General features: G+C 36.3%; 2 protein-coding genes across 2 annotated transcripts; one reads left to right on the forward strand and one right to left on the reverse strand.

The window, feature by feature from the left end:
• The first annotated feature begins 4,822 nt into the window (after positions 1–4,822).
• On the forward strand, positions 4,823–9,417 carry LOC132635894 (calcineurin B-like protein 10). The gene is made up of 9 exons (XM_060352490.1): positions 4,823–4,987; positions 5,082–5,256; positions 5,368–5,450; positions 6,292–6,351; positions 6,659–6,767; positions 6,856–6,908; positions 7,917–7,997; positions 8,079–8,191; positions 8,655–9,417. The coding sequence occupies exons 1-9, from the start codon at positions 4,826–4,828 to the stop codon at positions 8,728–8,730; spliced, it is 912 nt and encodes a 303-aa protein (XP_060208473.1). The 5' UTR covers positions 4,823–4,825; the 3' UTR covers positions 8,731–9,417.
• Positions 9,418–11,837: 2,420 nt separating this feature from the next.
• On the reverse strand, positions 11,838–18,898 carry LOC132635895 (protein REVERSION-TO-ETHYLENE SENSITIVITY1). The gene is made up of 3 exons (XM_060352491.1): positions 18,702–18,898; positions 13,186–13,532; positions 11,838–12,415 (listed from the first exon to the last, which is right to left on the reverse strand). The coding sequence occupies exons 2-3, from the start codon at positions 13,492–13,494 to the stop codon at positions 11,993–11,995; spliced, it is 732 nt and encodes a 243-aa protein (XP_060208474.1). The 5' UTR covers positions 13,495–13,532; positions 18,702–18,898; the 3' UTR covers positions 11,838–11,992.
• Between the last annotated feature and the right edge of the window lie 2,200 nt (positions 18,899–21,098).

Here is a 21,098-nt window from a genome sequence, read left to right on the forward strand (position 1 = left end):
GAAGGTGGAACTAGGGTTTTGGCTAAGTGAAGAATTTCAACTCAAGGGTTGTTCAACCACTATCCAAGGTAAGTTTCATGATTATTCCGTGTTGTTTGAGGTATTGGAAAGCATAGACACTTGAAATGTAGAAGGACATAGAAATGGGTCATTGTTGAGTGAATAGTGACATAAATGAATGATAGTAGAATTGAACTATGAACATTAAAGTGTCATGAATACAAATACGTTATAAATGATTTTATATCATGAAACAAGCAATTAATGTATGAAAACGCAAGGATAAGCTAGAAGTAGAAATAAGGGGAAAATTTGAGGAAAATGGTGATTTTTGCCAATTGTATGTAAATGACGAATGTTGAGTACGATTTTGACGGTAGAATTATAAATGTTGGGAGTGATATGAAACATGAGAAAAATGGTACGAACGATGGAAGCGTTGTACGACTTTTCCTAGAATTTGCGATACGTTCTTGTAGTTAGTTTATTAATGGTGATACGGATTCTCTTATGAAGGTAACGACGTGATATCGACGAAGCATAAGTGAGCGACATCTTAGCTAAGCGACCAAGGTATGTGAGGCTAGTCTTTCTTTCTAATGGCATGAATCTTTGATGTAACTTCCTATTCCCTTCATGAGCTCTCACTTTCTAAGAAGTTAAAAGCCTACACTTATGAATGTCCATATGAGATAAGTTATACGATATGATGATGCTAGTATAATGATGATGTTAATTATCGCTTACACTCACCTTATGTACTAGTTCCTTCAAGGTGAGGCAGAGTATAAATAGTTGTTCCATAATGGAATCGGGGGATCACGACCTTACGTCACCCCGATAGAGTAAAGTTGATCTTGAGCTTTATGCATGTATTACAATGAGATAAGTATTTTATGATGAGTATATTATTATTATGAGCATTTTATGATAAGCATGACATGAGCATTTCACACCGTGCCTAGTTGGCCGGGCAGTCACCGCCAAGGCGGGCAGCTATACGGATACACCATGACCTTCGGGCATGGGCAGACACCACTAGTGGGCGGCATGAGATGGTACCCCGGACGCGGGAGGCCTGGACGCGGGATAATATTATTGATTATCACACCGTTCCGACATGGACGGGCAGCTTGCATATGATGCATATATGTTACGAGGATGAGTATGAGTAAGATGGCACGCATGATTTCCTTTATGATTATCAGACAGATGCAGATATTTCATGTTGATGTGCTTACTATATTGTTGATGTTTTCTTTCATTGTTTATGCTTCTCATACTCAGTACAACATTCGTACTGACGTCCTTTCTTCGGACGTTGTGTTCATGCCCACAGGTAGACAGAGAGGAGAGCTTGGCCCAGATCCTCAGTAGCAGTCAGCTGGTTGAAAGCACTCCATTGTCCGGAGGTGCTTAGGATTATCCTTTTGGTATATATATATATATATATATATATATATATATATATGCATATTTTGGGCACGACGGAGTCTTGTTCCGTCCATGTATATACAGTATGTTAGTAGAGGCTCATAGATACGCAGTGTGGGTTAGATGGTCTCACAAGACGTTTTCATATGCATGTATAGTATTTTGATGGCCGAAAGGCAATTGTATATAAAGTATTTATGTTTGTTTAATTATGATTTTCCTACAACTGGCATGTAAATTGACAAAAGAATATTAGATGGGCAAGATAAGCAGTAGAGTGAGCGGTGCTCGGTAACTAGCTCCGGGTACCCGTCGCGGCCCCTAGTTGGGTCGTGACATGTTCGCCGTGCCTCGATGTGAGGGGGCAGGTATGACATGTACATGGGTTCTGGAGTTATGCTGTGCCATGTACATATATTCTGATATTTGATGATATGATATGATATGATGTGATATGGCCATTTGATATGTTATGATATGTTACGGAGCTATTCCCTACTCTGGAGTTATGCTGTGTTGTGGCGCCAGTGACGGGGTGGCGACCACGTTCTGTTCACCGAGTCCCATAATGGGGCCGGATATGGCATATGTTTGATATTCATTATCTATGTTTTATGAGTAAGCATTTTTGATATTCTGGTTATTGCATTCATTTTATGTACCTCCTGTTCCGGTTGTGATTCCGTTTATTATACTTCATGCTTTACATACTCAGTACATATTCCGCACTGACCCCCTTTCTTCGGGGGATGCGTTTCATGCCGCGCAGGTACAGATACCAGCTTTGGAGATCCGCCCGCTTAGGACATCTGCCCTGCGGTTTTGGAGTGCTCCTTTGTCCGGAGCCCACGTTTTGGTATAGACTTTTCTGTTGTGTATGTATATGCTTATTCAGGGGTACGACGGGGCCCTGTCCCGTCTTATGATTCTGTTATTGTTCGTAGAGGTCTGTAGACATACATGTGGGTTGTGTATATGTTCTGGGTTGATATGTTCTGTGATAGCCTTATCGGCTTCCACGCGCTATATCTGTTTATCTATGATAGTTAGTAACGCCATTCGACTTCTATATCTGTATATTCTGCTTATATACTGGTTTGGGTTATTGGGTACGTACGGGTGTCCAGCACGGACACTAGTCGCGGCCTACGGGGTTGGGTCGTGACAATACGCAACACTCGCGGGGTTGTACGAGGCGTTTGTAAGTTTATCGTATTTAGATTTATTTAATTGTATTAGTTATTAAGTTTTAAAAATAACTATTTTTTTTACTGTTGAACACAAATGCAGCTGGTGGCCGTAGAGTGATTACGCATATTAGGGTTAGAGCATATATCTTACCCCGGGGTTACGGGGCTTGCGGCGGAGATGGTACGGATATCCGAGGACCGTATCCGGCAGGCAGTAGAGTTTAGGCGCATGGATGATCCTGTTCCAGAGGCTGAATATCAGGCGACACGATGAGGAGGACGCGATGCTCGTAAAGGACGCGGTGCTGCTAGAGGACCTAGTGGTGGAGGACACCATCTGGTAGATGAGGTCGCTCTCATTCCATAGGCCATTCCCATTCTAGTCCATCAGTAGTCATTCCAGGCCAGTGGTAGCTTAACTGGACAGTCACCCACGTTTATGCCGGCACGCCTATTTGCTGAGATACCTGGGTCTTCATCTCAGCCGAGCCAGAATGCGTACATGGAGGAGCGTGATGACATCGATTGGGCGGAGTTTCGCGCATCATTAGATGATGAGCGGCCTGTGAGAACTTTAGACGAACCCAGGATTCTTGACTTCGATGACTTTTTAATCCCGCTTAGTATTTAAAATACTTATTTGATCATTTAAATTGCTTATTATATATATATATATATATATATATATATATATATATATATATATTACTTATTATTTCGTAATTTTTTATATTTTAGGATTCGGCGCCAGTGGGTCCACTAGAGCGACCCACTAAGGCATTTTCTCATGGGCTTGCCTAGCCAGAGGTATCTTCCCATGTGACTGTCGAGCCACATGTAAAGTTTTTTATTAAAATTAACGGTGAATATTTAAAATACATATTTGATTATTTAAAATACTTATTATATATATATATATATATATTGTAATTTTAAATACTTATTATTTTGTAATTTTTCATATTTTAGGATTCGGCACCAGCGGGTCCACAAGAGCAATCCACTCAAGAGCCTACTCATGGGTCTGCCGAGTCAGAGGTGTCTTCTCATGAGACCATCGAGCCACATATAAGATTTTTACTTAAAATCAATTTTATTCAATATAAGGTGAATATTTATTTAATTTTTTTAACCTTTTATTTGGATCTCAAACAGCATCTCATCCATGAGACTACCTGATATTCTGCACCAGACCCATCTCAGGAGCCTACTTAGGCACCCATCATACACAGGTTTGATTATTCAACAAACGTTAATGTATTCAATATAAATAAGAAATGGTACTACTTTTTATATTTTTTTTTAGGTTCATCCTTCGGCGCCTGTGGTGACAACTCCCGATAAGGAAGAGGTCGCGTTTCCAGACCCAGCTTAGCCTGAGATTCTGAGTGTGCCAGCGGGACTAGATCCCAAGAAGAAGTACGTTATGCAGAAGGGCAGAAGGGCGAGGGATGATCATGGCTTAGAGCGCCCTCTTATTAAGAGGAAAAAGGGGGATGGAGTCGATGGCGAGGGCAGCGGGGATGGTAGGAGTCTTAGGTCTAAGGATAGTCTCAGGCATGCCACATGTGGGACCCACTAGTATATACAATAGTGTTGTACAGTTTAAGCAAATATTATATATTTTTTGCTTATCTATTTATATTTATAAATATTATCTTAGTCTTTATTATTATTTATAGTATCACATCCTAAATTGATAATAAAAAGAAATCGTGACACATTCGACATAACGTTACACATTAATTTAAAAATAACACAAAACCCTAAAACATAAATAACGTAAAGCTAATGACTACAATTCTTCAAACAAAAATGGACTTCAAGCACTTTTCAACCACTAAAACGACAATCTGAAGTTTTGCCTATCCTTGATGTATTGAGCCTAACTTATTAATCGCACAAAAATAAGTAGGGTTCTATATAAAATATTGAAGTTTCGAAGTCTCAAAGCATGATTAATATACGGCTAAAGTACGTAAAAAATGTGAAAATGTAAAAGAAAGAGAGTTTAACCAAAATAAATAGGTCCTATAATGTAATATTTTACTGCGCTAAAGGAGAGAGACAAAATCTTTTACTGTTAAATTTTTTAATTAGTTCAATTGATTTTTTATTGGGTCATTTTGGTTCGGACTCATGAAAAATAGGAGGATGAGAATGAATAAGTTGTCAGTAAGTAGTTAAATCGTATCACGACAATGTTCCATACACCACATAAACACATACTCCCGTATTTCTCTCTCCTCTCTCTCTTTTTTTTAATCTCTCTCAATTATTGGTTATCTGGTGTACAAGGAGCAAAGCAACCAAAAAAGAAGAATGTGACACAAACTCAAATGGATTCCACCCGCAATTCTCTGGTACCACTTTTCCATAATCTTTTTACATAAAAACTTCTCTTATCTATCTATGCATAGAATTGATTGTTTTGTTTTTGTTCTTCATTTTTTGCAGAGTTCAAGTTCTTTGACAATCTCAGAGAAATTATGTGCTGCATTTTTTCCAATAATTGCATTGATTGAAGTATTAATATATGCTACGTCTGGTTGCTTGGAATTACAACGTCCCAAGAAAAAAAAGTTGGGTTATGACTACACGGACCTTGCTAGACTTTCCAGAGACTCAAGATGTAACTAACATTCCTTTTTATTTTTTCTTTTTCTTTTTTAATTTCTTTTCTTGAAGTTTTTTGAAAGGTTGAAGCTTTTTTTTTTTTTTTTTGTGAATTTATGATTTTCAGTTAATGTAAATGAAGTGGAAGCGTTGCACGAGTTGTTTAAGAAGTTGAGTTGTTCAATTATTGATGATGGTTTGATACATAAGGTGAGTTTTCTTGTTTGTTTTTTCTTTTTTCTTTTTTCCTGCTTTTGCTTTTGTTTTATTTTTTTTCCGATGAAGTAAGGAAATTTGGTTAGATGGCATCAAGAAGATGCAAGGCGAAAATTTGCTATTGCTTTTGTTATTATTGATTTATTACTTAAATTTATACCCATCTGTCACAATTGATAATGTCTGACAAATTTTTGTATATTAGTGCACTTAGATTAATTCAGTATATTCAAGAACCTTACAAAAAGTACATAAAATTCCAATTCTCTGTCCAAAATGATGAAAAAGCGAACATTTTTCTCAGAATATTGCTTGATTCTTCTTGATGCTGCTCATTGTTGAAGTTACTTTTTTTGAAAAAAAAAAAACAATTCAAACTGAAATGATTTTGTGAAAGAGTACTATTAACATGTAGATTTGCAAGAGAAAGAGAAACCTTTTTGTCAGTTGATGGAATTGAAGTGTTGGAAGTAAAGGTGTGCCTCTTGCATTTGGCCTTTGGGTTTGATGTGAGGGTTAAGTTGGAAAAGAGATCTGGCTTTGAGCCTTTGAACTTAATTATGGGGTGTAGCTGAACTAAATAATTTTTCCACACTATGCACAATGTATTTGTGTGTATTTTATCCATTGACATAGTAATATATAGCTTATCCTGAAATTGAATGAGTCTGCATACAAAGAGAATGAGTCTGCGTACACAATGTGTGTGTTTTGCCAAGTTTTTAGATCCTTGACTGGTCTTTTCCTTTCCCTCTTTACTTTTTTCTGACTGAAGTATATGCAGAGTTTTGAAAATATTGTCATATTATATTAATCTCTTGCTTTCTTTTTTCAGGAAGAGCTTCAGCTAGCCTTATTTCAAACTCCATATGGTGAGAATCTCTTCTTGGACCGGGTAAATGCACTAAAACTTCTTTTCCTAGTTCATCTCATGTTCTCTCTCGGAAAATCTATTTCCATTGCATGAGAACAACGATAGCACATTATATGTGGATTTAGTGTTACATGTAGTATCTTGTTGAACTGTATTGAGGACATGCTCCTTTCTAACGGTTGAAATATATATTGGAGATAGCATACAAATGAGGCAAAGAGTTACTATAAGAAATCCGCCTTGTATCAACATTGGCTGACCTGAATTTCTTCATCAAGAAATCACCTTTAGTTTCATGTTGATGAACTTTCCAGTTCCTTTTCTGCAGGTTTTTGATCTTTTTGATGAAAAGCAGAATGGAGTCATTGAGTTTGAGGAATTTATCCATGCACTTAATATCTTCCATCCCTATGCTCCAATAGAAGACAAAATAGACTGTAAGGCATTCTTTTACGTAGTTAATAGTTGTTCCATTCAAGTCATCTGGTGTGTGTAATCACTTTTTGCTTTTTGGTTCTCTTGCAGTTGCGTTTAGATTGTATGATTTACGACAAACTGGGTACATTGAACGAGAAGAGGTGAGTAAACAGCTTTGAGAATTTCCTTTCAACAGCTTTGACTTTCTTTTCTACTCCAATGGATGTGATACTACCAGATGCTTTTTAAATAACTACCTTCAATTTGAATATAATTTTCTCTTACATAATTACAGGTTATAACCTAACTTCGATTAGTTTCCACCAATGTGAACCTAGAAAGTTGGTTGATTCTGAAATTGAAACTAGAATATAGATCTGATAATGTCTCGAAAACTACCCTGAATGCAAAGTGATGGATTTGTAAAGTCATATGGGAATGTTATTGCAAAATGATTGATTCATAAGCTCAGACTGGATTATATATCTGAGAATATCAAACTACTTCATGTGCAACAAAATGGGACAAAAGAGTGACACCACACAAGGGTTCATACAGGATATTTTCCCATAAGTTATTTACTTCAACTTATTAAAAGCTATTACAGCTGATATATATGAAGCACAAGCTTTGAGATTGATAATATTTTGGCCGCAGTGACCACTCCTTGATAGCATTATATGCTTAGAAAGCATGTTTAACTTGGAAGCTTCTAAACTCCCATTTAGGTGATCGATTCCATAGTTGATACAATGCTGATCCAAAACTTGATCAGAAGTCATCAGTTATCCTTCTATTAAGCCAGAATGCCCTTCTTTTTCTTCTAGTGTTGATTCAGTGATATTGAAATATAAGCATCCATCAGTGGTAAAAAGGAAAGCACATTTTTGGACCATTGTTGTAACTAATGAATGTTTGTCCATATGTTGACTGAACGTGGGAATATCCTTGGGGGTGGGGGGTTAGAGGCAGCTCCCAGAATAGTGCGACCAATCTTTCCTGAAATCAATATGTATGCTTTCAGCTATTTTAAGTTTCGGCTGAACCCTATGCATAGCTCAGGTCTACCTCTGGAATCTCCTTGGGGTGTTCTGTTTGTTAAAGTTGACATCTAATTTATTACTAGATGCATTTATCAAATGAATTGATTGGAAAGTTTCCTCATTTAGGTTAAGCAAATGGTAATTGCAATTCTGATGGAATCTGAAATGAAGCTATCTGATGAACTGGTCGAGCAAATTATTGATAAGGTATGCTTTAGTCAAGGTGGATCTTTTCTCTCAACCCATGTCTGCATATCATAATGATCTTTATGTCTATGTTGCTGACAGACATTTTCTGATGCTGACGCTGATGGAGATGGTAAGATTGATAAGAGGGACTGGAAAGAGTTTGTTGTTAGACACCCATCATTGCTGAAGAACATGACTCTTCCCTATTTGAAGTATGTTAAACTCTTCTTCTCTATCATGGCTTTTGTGCTTTAATTATTTTGGTTCAACAAAAGAATTGGTGAAGGTTAATTAGCAACAGAAAATTCTGGTGTTTTGAACCTCCATCAAAGAAAGAAGCTAGCTTGTGGAAAGAAGCTAGCTTGTGGTAGCTACTCATTATTATCTCATGAATAGTCAAAAATGTCTGGACACAAGATGTGAATATCCTTTATCATGTGTATTCCTTTTTCTTTGTCCTTTGCATTTACGGACTCTCTTTTGTTCGGTGGGTCATTTGCTAGGTCAAGTTCTCTCCTCTCACAGGAGTACCTTATATGCATGTGGCAAAAAGAAAATTGGTTTTCTACTATGTTGTTTTGCTTCCTCTCTTTGGTTGCAAACCAGAGAAGTCCAAACTTTTCTAGTCAGAAAGAAACCTCTAAAAATATTGATTTCTTGTACTTTATTTTACAGGGACATCACTACTGCATTCCCAAGTTTTGTATTCCACACACAGGTTGAAGACTCGGAGAAAAACCATTTGTTGTGACAGACTTGTGTAGTAGACCATAGCCTTGAGAAATGATTGGCGATGACAATTCCGTCAATCTGCCTAAGATGGTTTGAGCCATTGCAAGAAATGTCCTACATTATAGCAGGAGAGATGTTGGTCATCAAGTCTAAAGTAGCAGCCAGCAGCTTTTCTTCTTTTCTTCTACTAAAAGTCAAAATGGCTTAAGCTGCCATCGGCAGTCTCATTCATTTTCACAATCAATCTTTGAAGTCCATTGTATTAGATGGTGATATAAGAAGATTGATTGGTGAATCTTCAAAGGTATTTCTCTTTCCAAACCTAGGCATCTAGTTACAATACAAAAAACCAAAAAGGTGCAACAAGAGAAAAAGAAATTGTCATGTATATACATTTTTGCCATGAATTTGTTTCTTTAGGTTATTATTATTCTTTTAAATACAAATCCATCTCAAGTGAAATGCATACACCTTAATGCAATCACATAACTCCATGTTCTAAACAAGTACTTCAAATGCATTGAGAACACTCAATGCAACCTGTAGATAACTTGTTGCAAATCCATGTTTTCCTAAACTAATGACAACCAGCTAGTCTGTCAGCCTATCACTATGAAATGCCCTTTTTCTGTTCTACATAATTGTTGTATCTGGAGATCTCGTGCTATTTTTTCAATAAATTAGAAAGTCAGTTCTTTAATATCTAGTGGTTGTTTCTTTATTTTTCACATGCTTCCAGTTCAGAAATGGTCCCTTTTCATGGATTGGCAGTTAGATGGCTTCTACATATGGTACAACTGTACAAGTTTCTCTGGATTAGCCTGAGTCAGCATGTCCCACTCTTTAACTTCTTTTGAGACTTTGGTTAACACTTTACTATTCCCTAACCGTATTGTTGAAAAGCCCCCCATCTCAAAATACTTGTCTTACTTATTAAAAATATGTCTCTAAAATACTTATCTTCCTTACTTAAAATATCTGTCTCAAAATACTTATAATTTTATTTTATTTTTAAAATCAAGATAAAATTAAGTAGCTTTTTTCATTTTATCCTTTGTATTAATTCCATCATTTAAGAGGGAGGACATCATTGATGGAGTTGATATAGATATAAATTAAATATTTATTGAGGAAAGATAATATGGTGATATATTTTAAGAGTGTAAAATAGTTAAAATACTACCCTTATCAAACGACAACTATTTTGAGCCCAAGGAGCAAGGAGGTATCATACTGTGGAGTGGTTGGGGAGGTGGGGAACCACAATCCGTGCTGTTGAATTGCCAACACTAGTTGGCAATGAAATTGTTAACTACGAACTACTCGAACCTTTTAATTTACTTCGATAAAAATATTCAATGCTGTTGCGCCATAAATAGTTGATTGGTTGGTTTTGTAAAATAAGCTACAGGTCCGGCTCAATACACAAGCCACTAAGGCAAGTGCTTTATGTCCCTAAATTTTGGGGCTTATCTTTCGATAGTTACTAAAAGTAAGCTAGGTGTATAGATAGTTTTCTATGATCATGAACTATTCCAAGAAACAACCGTCCAGAGGTGTATTTAGGTTTTCAAGAATATGGGTGCACCACTATTTTTTTTGGTGAAATTGATATTACTGATATATTAATATCTACAGAAAAACTACATAATTGTTATGGCATTTCTGCCATCAAATTGTTCCGGGAAAACATCCCGTCCTGGATCATTACTTACAAAAACTTGTCTTTAATGCAAAACGCCGTACATATCGGCCAAAACAGTACTATTAACAAAAACATGAGGCGTAGGCAAAATTAGAGGTCCATCAAAAAGCTGTTGCTTTCCACCCTCCTTTGCTAGCATATCTACTACTTGATCTTGCTCGCGATATTAATGTTTCAGTTCAGGAAGACCAAGTGCCATGAGTAAGAACCGTGCACCACTATTCTTAAGATAGACATTCATTAAAATTATATAAAATTTTACGGTCACAACAATTTAACGAGCAAAGCATAATGAATACTATATCCACAAAAGAAACGTCATTCATTTAAATTTGCTAAAAAGGAAGCGACCTGGTTGCAATGGTCTTTTGGAGACGAGGGGTAAGAGTGAGGTGTGAAATTATGGTAATTGAAGGTTTTAAAATGAGATAAAGTACACCAAAAATCATCACATAAAAGGAAGCTGTCTCAAAAGATTTTAATCTTATAAAATCCTTGTAAACATAAGCACAGTGGAATTAAAAATTCCAAATGTAGGCGATAATACAATAAGTTGGGATTAACGTTAGTCATGCTGGCATAATTATTTTAGGTCCAATGTTAGAAATCTTAAATCTTGTTAAAGATTTGTATAATTTCTAGTACTAAAGAACCTAAAACTTAAAATATTGAATTGAGGCATATTTAGATAAAATGATACAGATGATGGAAATTTGCATAACCACAATTAGTTCGAGATTATGATGTATTTGTTGTTTGTTCGTGTTCCTAAATGGAAATGGCCTAGCATCTAAGAGGCATAATTTGACTGAAGCATATATAACACATATTGACCAGGTTGAGTCGACCTTTTTGGCCTCTGAATTGTTCGTGTCGCCTCGCTCTTCAAGAAGGCAAGACTTGAGATTCAAGTCAATTTGATATATAGTGTTCTTCATGATAGAAAGCTTGGATTGCTGACTTAGTGCAAATAGCACAACTTGGAACAGAAATTGGTTTTGATACGAGGCATCAATATATTTTAATTTGTCGTAGCAGATAATCGTCCTATTTTCCAGGTTATACTAATCCCGCTTATCATGGATGACAACATACTGTTATCTCTCAAGTGACTTTATAGCCTACAAATTCTTCTACACTGACACTGTTTAGATATTAAACTCTATTCTAATAAGTCCTATTTTATTTGCAGGTTTCTTGTTTTAAAGGGGTCATTGGCACTTATGCCCTATTTTGTGCCATTCGCATAGTAATTTTCACAAGTTATGCCCTGCGCCCTTAAAGAACTAATATCCAGCTAGACATAAGTTCAATTTTGAAGGACAAAAATTAAAAACCAGCCCATTTGAAGGGCCAACCATGCAATTTCTTCTTTTAAAAGGTTTACATCATGCGTAGAATCGTTAATAACAAAAGCATAATAATCAGCAATGAACATTACTATATCATCTCTTTTCTTATTTTCATTTTGTACTGGAGTTTTGGGTACCAAATCTACACTTTCTGGTCTACCTGGAGCTGTTCGCATATTAAGGATTAACAAATTTTAATCTTGTAGCAGCGTGATACAAGAAACCTAGGAATCCAACAGATTTTTGAGACAGTAAGTACCAAAAATAAACCATGCTAAAAGAAGTAGTGCGAAAGCCAATAATGCTACCAAAAAAGGCCATCCCACCATGAAAATGCCAAAGCATGCAACTAGAATAAAAGGTGAAAATGATCTCAAGATTGAGATGTTGTCAACCCAATGTCCGTTGAACAATAACAGAGCCCCAACATTGATCATGTTCCAATCCATTGATCCACCATAGCAGAGCCTGTTCAGGCAATTAGCAAGAAACGAATAGCTGTTGCATGTGAATAAATTGTACGATTTGTGCTCAAAATGACGAACGCTTGATTGAATGGCGTCATCCCAAGTAAGTGCAGACCCAAACTCTGTGTGTTTATAGCCATGCTTACATGTGTGCGCAGCAAGGTTTCGTGGAAAACAGCACTGTCCAATAATTCAACATTCAGAAATTCTTGTCAATACTTTGCTGGTAAGATCAAATTGGCCTATTTCTTTATCTGTGGTAAATAAGAATAGAACTAAAGCATAGAGTTTCAGGTGGAAATGCTGGAAGTTATGCTTGACGTTATCAAAATCCAGCGTGTGAATACAAATACTAGGGGCGATGCATTAAGGGGTCGTTTGGTGCTGGTTAGGAAGTGATTTATTCATATATTAAAAGTAGTACAGCTAATACCATGTTTAGTACTCCCTCTATTGGCACAGTTCGGATTTCGAGAGTCAAAACATTTTAATTTTGACTGTGAATTCGGGCATTGAATCTTAAGTTTTTTAAAATAAAATTTACATATTTAGAAACTGCGTAAAAAAAATTCAAAACGTTTAAAAGATACGTGAACAAATTACGATCGAAGAAAGACTTGTTTGAATCTCGAAATTCGAAAGATGCCACAATAATTGGGACGCAGGGAGTAGCATTTTAGTTGCTATGCATAAAATTCAGCACACCATGTACATTTGGTTACCAGCTTACAATCCCACACAACTAATACATGTACCAAGTTATGAGGGAATCTATGTATTATTTTATGCAGGTGGAAGAATACATGAATAGCTAAACCCTGCATTACTAATACCTGCATAACTTTAACCAGCAACCAAACAACCTCTAAGGGAGATGGAAGGAGAGGTTAGTGAGTGGCATAATGCTACTAATAACTGAAAGGCTAAGAGCATGCCGCGACAAGGTGTACCTGCTTTCTGTCTAGTTGAAGGTATTTGGCTGCAGAACCAAATGCAAAACCATCAACATTAATAAAGTTGGAGCCAGAAAAGGCCACGGCAGAACCATCCTCTGTGCATATTCCGACATGTCCAATGAAAGGTGTCAACCATGAGACTACTGGTAAAGGAGTCCAAACTAAACAACAGGGGAACTTAGCGTTCTCTGGATCTATTTCACGAAGAGGCCAAAATTCATGCTGAATCTCTTGGACTGTTCTTATGCTCTCCATTTTGTAGGCAGGTTCAAAATCCATTATAGAAAGTCCTCCTGATGGCATATGGCGATATACAATTTTCTAGTCATGAAAAAAGGTTTCTGTGACAAGAAAAGGAGTAAAACAAAAATCAGTGACTGCACTAATCGAAGATGTAGCATAAACATCCATGACTGCTGATGGTTAAAGAAGTTCAAAAATTGAGTTGAGCCATCATAAAAATAACAAGATATTTCATTAGATGCAACTCAAATTCAACAATCTCCAGAAGTGGAAAAGTTGTTGTGGGTTTCCATATAAAAGGTAGTAACTGATCCCATTTATGCAAGAACACAGTTAAAAAGATGGTTTCAGCAAAACTTCAATCAGAGCTTAGAATATTTTACTCTCTTTCCAGAGTTTCAAATGCCAGATTTCAGTGCCCCAACTTAACGTGGAATGTTAACAATGATTATATCTTCATAATGATCTGCTCTACATCTCTACTGCAACAAAAGTTTATGTCAGTTCTCTCTCTTCCATGCTATTCCTTTGCACTCATATGTAGTATTTTGGTACTTCTTGTGAATGATTAAGATTTTCAGGAGTTCTCTGAGTTGTTTCACAACTTCAACGACCAAAGTATTTCTCTGGTGATTCTAAACCTGAACTATTAGGTTTCATTTTGTAGATGGTAAAAGATGCTCCTCTAGGGGTAAAGAATTGAAGAAGCACTTGGATCTGCCTATTTCCTTGAGGAACTAACAAACAAATGACAGGAACTGCTAAAACGTATGTTTTATAGTTCGAACACACCGGATGATTTCATATTATTAAGCTTTTTCATTTATAGGCAGCAGATAATTTTATTACTAACACAATATCAAGAAAGTACCTGAAAAGTGACAAAAGAATGCATGGTATCCTGTCCGTAAGAAGTGCAAGGAATCCAGGAATTCCAACTTTTTATCTGAATCATATACAGCCTGTCTACTAGACCAAAATATAAGTTTTAAAGACATTCGAACTTTACAAAAGGTGAAGATGACTGATGTTAGGTGTATTTATACGCCTACCGCCGTGTTTACCCATGTTTCTACCTTGTTTTGAGGACTACAGGCATTAAATACACCTAACTAATGTTGATTTACGACATCGAACTAATATGTGCATTATTATTGAATTTAGGTACTTAACGTGGAAAATGCGTCATTTCGGAGAAGAAGAGCAAGAAAATACTAAGTGTTAGATGACTAAAGGAGCTCGCCGAGTGAGGCCAAAGGCAAGAGCAACCTTCGCCCTGAGGCTCGCCCAGCGAGCAGAAGATGAAGCAACAAAGAAAGTGGGAAATTTCACTAAGTCTGGGAAGCACCAAGACCTTGCTCAACAAGGGCCAACGAGAGGCTCAGCCTCCCCCTCAAGCTCGCTCAGCGAGCAGCGTCCGAGAAGTGGAAAATTTCACCAAGTCTAGGGTGGAGCAATCCTTCGCTCAGCGAGGGCCAAAGCAAGGCCCAACCTCGCCCTCCAGCTCGCTCAGCGAGCAGTGTTCAGCGATGTGAATATTTTCTAAGTCCTAAACCATTTTGGACGGGCCTTGGAGGATTATTTCCCAACATTATAAATAGACCCCTAGGTCGTTTTGAAAGGTGTTCGAATGTTTTAGCACGCAAGAGCAAAGAGTAAATCTATTCTTCGTAGGGTTATCTGTTTTACCTTCATTATTTCATCTTATCTTGGATTTGAACATGAAAACTATTTGTTGTAATCCATTATGAGTGGCTAAACTCTATAGTTCTGGGGTTGTGGTGTAACCATGAGTATTGACGTTTGAATCGAACTTTCATCTCAGTGGTTTATTCATATACGATAGATTGTTTACTTCTGTTCTTAATTGTTTGATTGCTTGCGGAACAGTCGAGTTCTATCTACTATTTAATATAGATACTTGGGAAAGATGTTAGATTAGAAGAAGTAAAGAGAGCGTGATCAGATTATACCTAAAGTTGGGCTAGGATTTGTGGCTAGGATAGGAATATACTTAGTCGCCACATTCAATTAAACACCGTAAATGAATTGCGTTCTTAACGGGTCAAGTCCATAGGAATATAGGCGGCCAACTGTTTTGAATATATGAGTAGTGGTTCGGGAGAATACTACGACAGTTAATAATCCGGTTAATTAGCAATTGTGAATAAAACTGCTAGGGTGAAGTACTTGCATGACTCAATACGATTGGTAAACTAACCACGACCCTGGAATACTAATATCTCTGTGTTAAAACCAAGTTTGAACCAACGTTTGTGACGAATTGTTACACATTCAATTAGTCTTTTACTTTCTGCATTAGATTACAAAACAACCAATCCTTTCAGAAAATACTTGCGTAAGTAATAGTAATAGTGCATTCTAGTCCAATCGTTGATCATATGTCTCTAGGGGTACAATATCCGACTTTAACACGTCACTCTATTACTTGACGACGATGTGCGCTTGTGTGTGCATTTGGGAGCAACAAGTTTTTGGTGCCGTTGTTGGAGACTTAATACGAGTTATTGATTTTGGTTGTTTCTTTAATGTGTGCATAGCGGGAGCTTAGTGCACCGGGCTGCCCTTTAATGTGTGCATAATTGCTTGATTGATTGGCCAACAGTGAAGTTCTATCGACTCTCTAATATACATACTTGGGAAAGATGTTGTTAGATTAGAGAAGAAGTAAAGAGAGTGTGATCTCAAAGCACCTATCATTTCTCTCTAGCCATACTATCCAAAATACATATAGGAGGATGATTTCACAGTAGTTAACCCTAATAAAAGTGTCCTAGTGGGGCAGTGAAATAATCATGTAGGTAGGTCCAATATTCCTCTTAACAGGTCGCTATCAAGCAAAAGATATTCTGCAAAAACTACACAATACCTCCATATTTGAGGTCAATATGACCCACATGAAGTTGCGCTCGGAACACACAGAAGAAGCATTTTTAACATTATATCGGGCATGTTTAATAGTCCATGACATTGTAGATCTGAAGTAGCAAGAAACCAAACAGATATAGTTAATCTCAAGGGGTTTTGACCTTTCTAGACCCGATATGTTCTCACACATGTCATAAACATTTCTTATTATTGAAGTTTCAATACTAGTGTTATTATATGTCGGGTGCCCAAACATTTAAAATTTTCCCAAGCCCCGACCGAGGGGGGGGGGGGTGTGGAGGATGATAGCTCCGCAGGACACGAGGTTGTGAGCTCATTGGGTCCCGAGATTCAGGAAAAACTACTAGATTGGGAGGTAGCTTAACTACAAAGTTCGATTGAACTTCTTTACAAACAGCATACAACACTCAACGGACAACTAAGGACACATCGAGATGGGGAGAGAATAAGTGTATGCTCTCTTTTTTTGGTAAAGTGAGAATAAGTGTATGTTCTCAGTTACATCATACTACAAATTACTGGCGATCGCTAGTTGGGCTTCCTATACCTATTGATCTGGACTCCTAAGGCACCAAGGAACATGTGCTGTTTTGCATGGTTGGCAGTAAAGGGGGTGATCTCGACTGCTGAGAACCTTAGGAAAAAGGAAGATCATACACGCCAGTTGGTGCTTCATGTAAATGCGCAAATATGTAGACAACCTACTATTGCATTTTTATGTTGTTACCAGGTTGTGGTGGACGGAAACTAGTCCTGAGCACAGCGGATAATGTTGAGCACAATAAAGGACCTGTTACCCAGCTGGAACTTAGAAGAAGGAAAGAAGATGTAGGGCATGGGAAGCAGCCCCTTTAGCCCTTATGTGGATTCTTTGGGAGGAGAGGAGCATGGAGAGCTTTTGAAAGGGTTGAAAATTGTTGAAGACATAATTAAATAATAAAAAGTGTGCTCTCTATGACAATTTAAGTTTTCAGATGAGACGGTATTAGAGCTGACAGAGGTCCTAGGTTCGAGTCTCACCGCCACTCATTACCAAAAAGTATTTTCACGTGCTTGGCCCATAAAAAAGAATCACACAAGACGTGAGGGTTGTGTCAAATAACAAAAAGTGTTAATCTAATAGCTTAAACTTTTAGTTGAAAGGGTGACACACTTCAACAACAATAACTTTGAATATTTGAGGAATAACCTCCCTTTTTTAGTTAATCTTCAACCATGAGGTCTCGGTCACTATGGAAGATTGGGGATTTTCATAGAGAACTATATTTTTTGTAGGTTTCTCTACTTCTTTGGTACTCCTATAATGTTTCTATACGGGAGTTTACCCATATTAATAAAATTTATCGGTCTAACAAACAAAAAAAAAAGGAAAAAGCAAGTGCAAACAATAAGATGTAACTTCCTTTTTTTTTTTTATTAAGCACCGGGTGTCCAGGTCTCTTTCAGCCCCGACTAATCCCGGGGGTGCACAGGCCCTCGGCAAGGAGTTTCCCGCAAGTGCACCACGGGTAATTCAGGGTTTTACCCCAGTCCGATAGCCCTCAGAAATTGTTTGCACCCAGTGGGTTTCGAACTTGAGACCTTGAAAGGGAGCACCCCAAGGCTCAAGCCAATTACCACCAGGCCAACCCCTGAGGGTTTAAGATGTAACTTCCTTTTAATCAGGAAAAGTAATGTTTTAAGACCTCCCCAACCCCCACGCAATTAACTTTTATGGTGTTATATCTTTCCTTAAAGCAGCTGATGAGAGAATCATTAACTTCATAGTAGTTAGTAAGAGTTGAGACTGCATTACACTCCCTCCCAAAAATCTCTCACATTTCCAAACTATCTAGCTAAATTAAAAAGAAAAAAATGTATATAAAGTTGATCAACGATTTATTTGAAAATTGAACAAGCTTATTTCACTTGGTCAATACAATGCTTTGTCATCTTCCTCTATCAAGGAAACACCACAAAAGTTTTCCAAGATGAAAGCCAAGCTGCTTTTGAATCACCAGCAACATTGCTAATACGGAAAAGGTTAAAAAATGCCCTTAACGTATTCGAAATGGCTCAAACATGCCCTCCTTCTACCTATTGGATCAAATTTGCCCTTCCTTCCACCTATTGGGGTCAAGACTTTTAATTAATCTGTATAAATAATTTATTTGGGGGAGTGCAAAGAGTTGGGGAAGAATTACTAAAGCTGCTAAGACAACCACATAATGCTTCAAAACTTTAACCCCTTTCTCTTACGTAAAAATGAAATCTAGATGTATTCTAAGTTAAACATGTACAAAAACTAAAAAGCAAGATGGAAGAGTCAACAAATTAAACAAATTTCAAGAATTAATAAACAAGAGGAAAAATGGTACCTGCAAAAGTAGGCAAATGAGGCAAGGAATCAAAGTGATGAAAACAGCAGAGCTGGTGGTTGACTATTAAGAAGATGAAGAAGCTCACAAGAAGAATAGGAAAAGTGTGGGAACAAACATTATAATATAAAACTATTTACTACTTTGCTTCTTTTCACATAAATATTTTTGAAAAAAATCTTCTTCTTTCAGAAATGAGGGAAGACAGAATTTGGGTTAGATACATGAACCAGACACCCAAAGAGAAGCAAACATTCGCTTCCTAACCTCCTGTGGGACCCACTTTATCTGTTTTAATTTTGTTAAATTAAAATGATTTACAATTTGTATAGAATAAATGACTTTTTCAGATCTCTATAAAAATGAGCAACTCTCATAAAAGAGTCATAAAATTAAAAAAAAATTAAAAAGTTCCAAATAAACATTTTGATCTGAATTTTGTTTTTACATTAAAGATCTTTAATTAATCTGTATAAATAATTTATTTCAAACCTAATAAATAGCATATTAAAGAGTTTCATAAACATAAAATCATGAATCTACCTCTAATCTTTTCTATTTTAATACATATGAAAATATTTGATACCATACTCATAAATATATTCTTTCACAGCTTTGAAGAAATTAAATTGAACTACAAGATCTTTCTGTCAAACTATTGCACAAGTTGTGCTTGAAAAAATGTTTAAATAGTTACTCATTTCTCAATAATTATTTTGATGTTTTTTCGTACATATACTCATTAGTGTAATAAAAATTGACATCTTAATCTCGAGAAAATAAGATCTTTTGGTCTCTTATAATTTTAATAGAAGAAAAATATTTTTTTCAGATTTCTTATATATTTTTTTTCAAATCTCTCATGTATAAAAAGTGAAGAACTCTCATAAAAAGGTCATAAAACTAAAAAAAAAAATATAAAGAGAAAAAAATCCTTAATCTCTGTGTCAAGTTAACTAGTAATAAAATGGAATTGAAAGGGTACTCTTATTAATCTGAAATCGAAATTCGAAAAATAGCATGGCTACAAAGAGCAGTTTTTCTTATCATGTTATCCTTATCTATGATACAATTCCTCCTTTTTTTTGTCATTAATACATTCATGGAAAACAAATTAGGAATTCTGTTTTGTTAAAATTATCTCAGACTGCAATAGTTATTTTAGAATTCAACTCTATTTACTCCTCCTCTATGGTCCGCCGACACCCAACAATAAAATCTGGTCTCAGGAAAAAAAATCCTACTCCCCACCGCCTATCCCCACGCCACTATAAAAAATTTAAAAAAAAAAAAAAGATAGAGAAAAAGAAAAGGAGAAAGAAAAAGAAAGAGAGAAGACATAGTTAACAATAAAAAGTGGAAAAAGGTAAATCAAATGGTGTGAAGATTCAACGGCTGATATATCCAATTGCAATTTTGCAACCACAGAAGGTGTGATTTGACTATTTGGCCGTTAGAAAGGTATCAAACATGTTGGTTGAAACGTTAGAATTAGAAAATACTCACTCTATTCACTTTTAATTATCCAGTATTTTAAAAATAAATTTATATTTTTATTTATCACTTTTAACATCTCAAGAAAAAATAATATCTTTTTTCTTATTTTACTCATAGAATTAAATAAGCACTTCAAATCATTTTTCAAATCCAATAAAAATATGCATCAATTAATATGAATACATTGATAAATTATGCATTTTATTTATTATTTTTTAAAGGGTGTGCAAAGTAAAAAATAAACAAGTAAAAACGAACGACTAAAAGTGAACGAATGGAGTAGTAATAAAGGAACATAGACATAATAGAAGCTTCCAGAAAATAAGCTTTGGTCCCTTGTGAAATTTCTAGTGCTACAAGATTATTAGATCCTTCCGGACGGGGGCGGACCTACCTTCAAGGGTGTGTTGGGCACGTGTCCACGGTAATTTAACAAAAAAACCTATGTATATATTTCATAGATTTTGAAAAACTATGATATATTTTAGGACCCTAAATATAATTGCTAAAGTAGTTCAGTTAGTCAGTGTGCTCCTAAGCTGGTGTTACCCGAGTTCTAGCCTCAGCTGCTACAAAATTTTATTTTATTTTGTGGAGTACAATTGTACTGATATGGGTCTTTACAAATTAGTCAGATAATATGTTTTATTTTATTTTTTTACCTTTTTTTTCCACTTTACTTTTTTCCAACGTAACAAAAGAAAAAACCCCTTCTTCAGCTCTCCCCTCTCAAAGACTCAAACTCTTCTTCCATTGTCAAATTTCTCACAAATCACTAAGGGAAAGTCACCTACAGTCGAATCCATTATCGATATTCATTAACTTTGCCGGTAATCGAATTCGAGCCAACAATCGGACTTCTCTCACGGAAGCTTTCCCTTCTTTTTCAATGACTAACAT

The sequence above is a fragment of the Lycium barbarum genome, chromosome 4 (genome assembly GCF_019175385.1).
Source record: "Lycium barbarum isolate Lr01 chromosome 4, ASM1917538v2, whole genome shotgun sequence".
NCBI lineage: Eukaryota > Viridiplantae > Streptophyta > Magnoliopsida > Solanales > Solanaceae > Lycium > Lycium barbarum.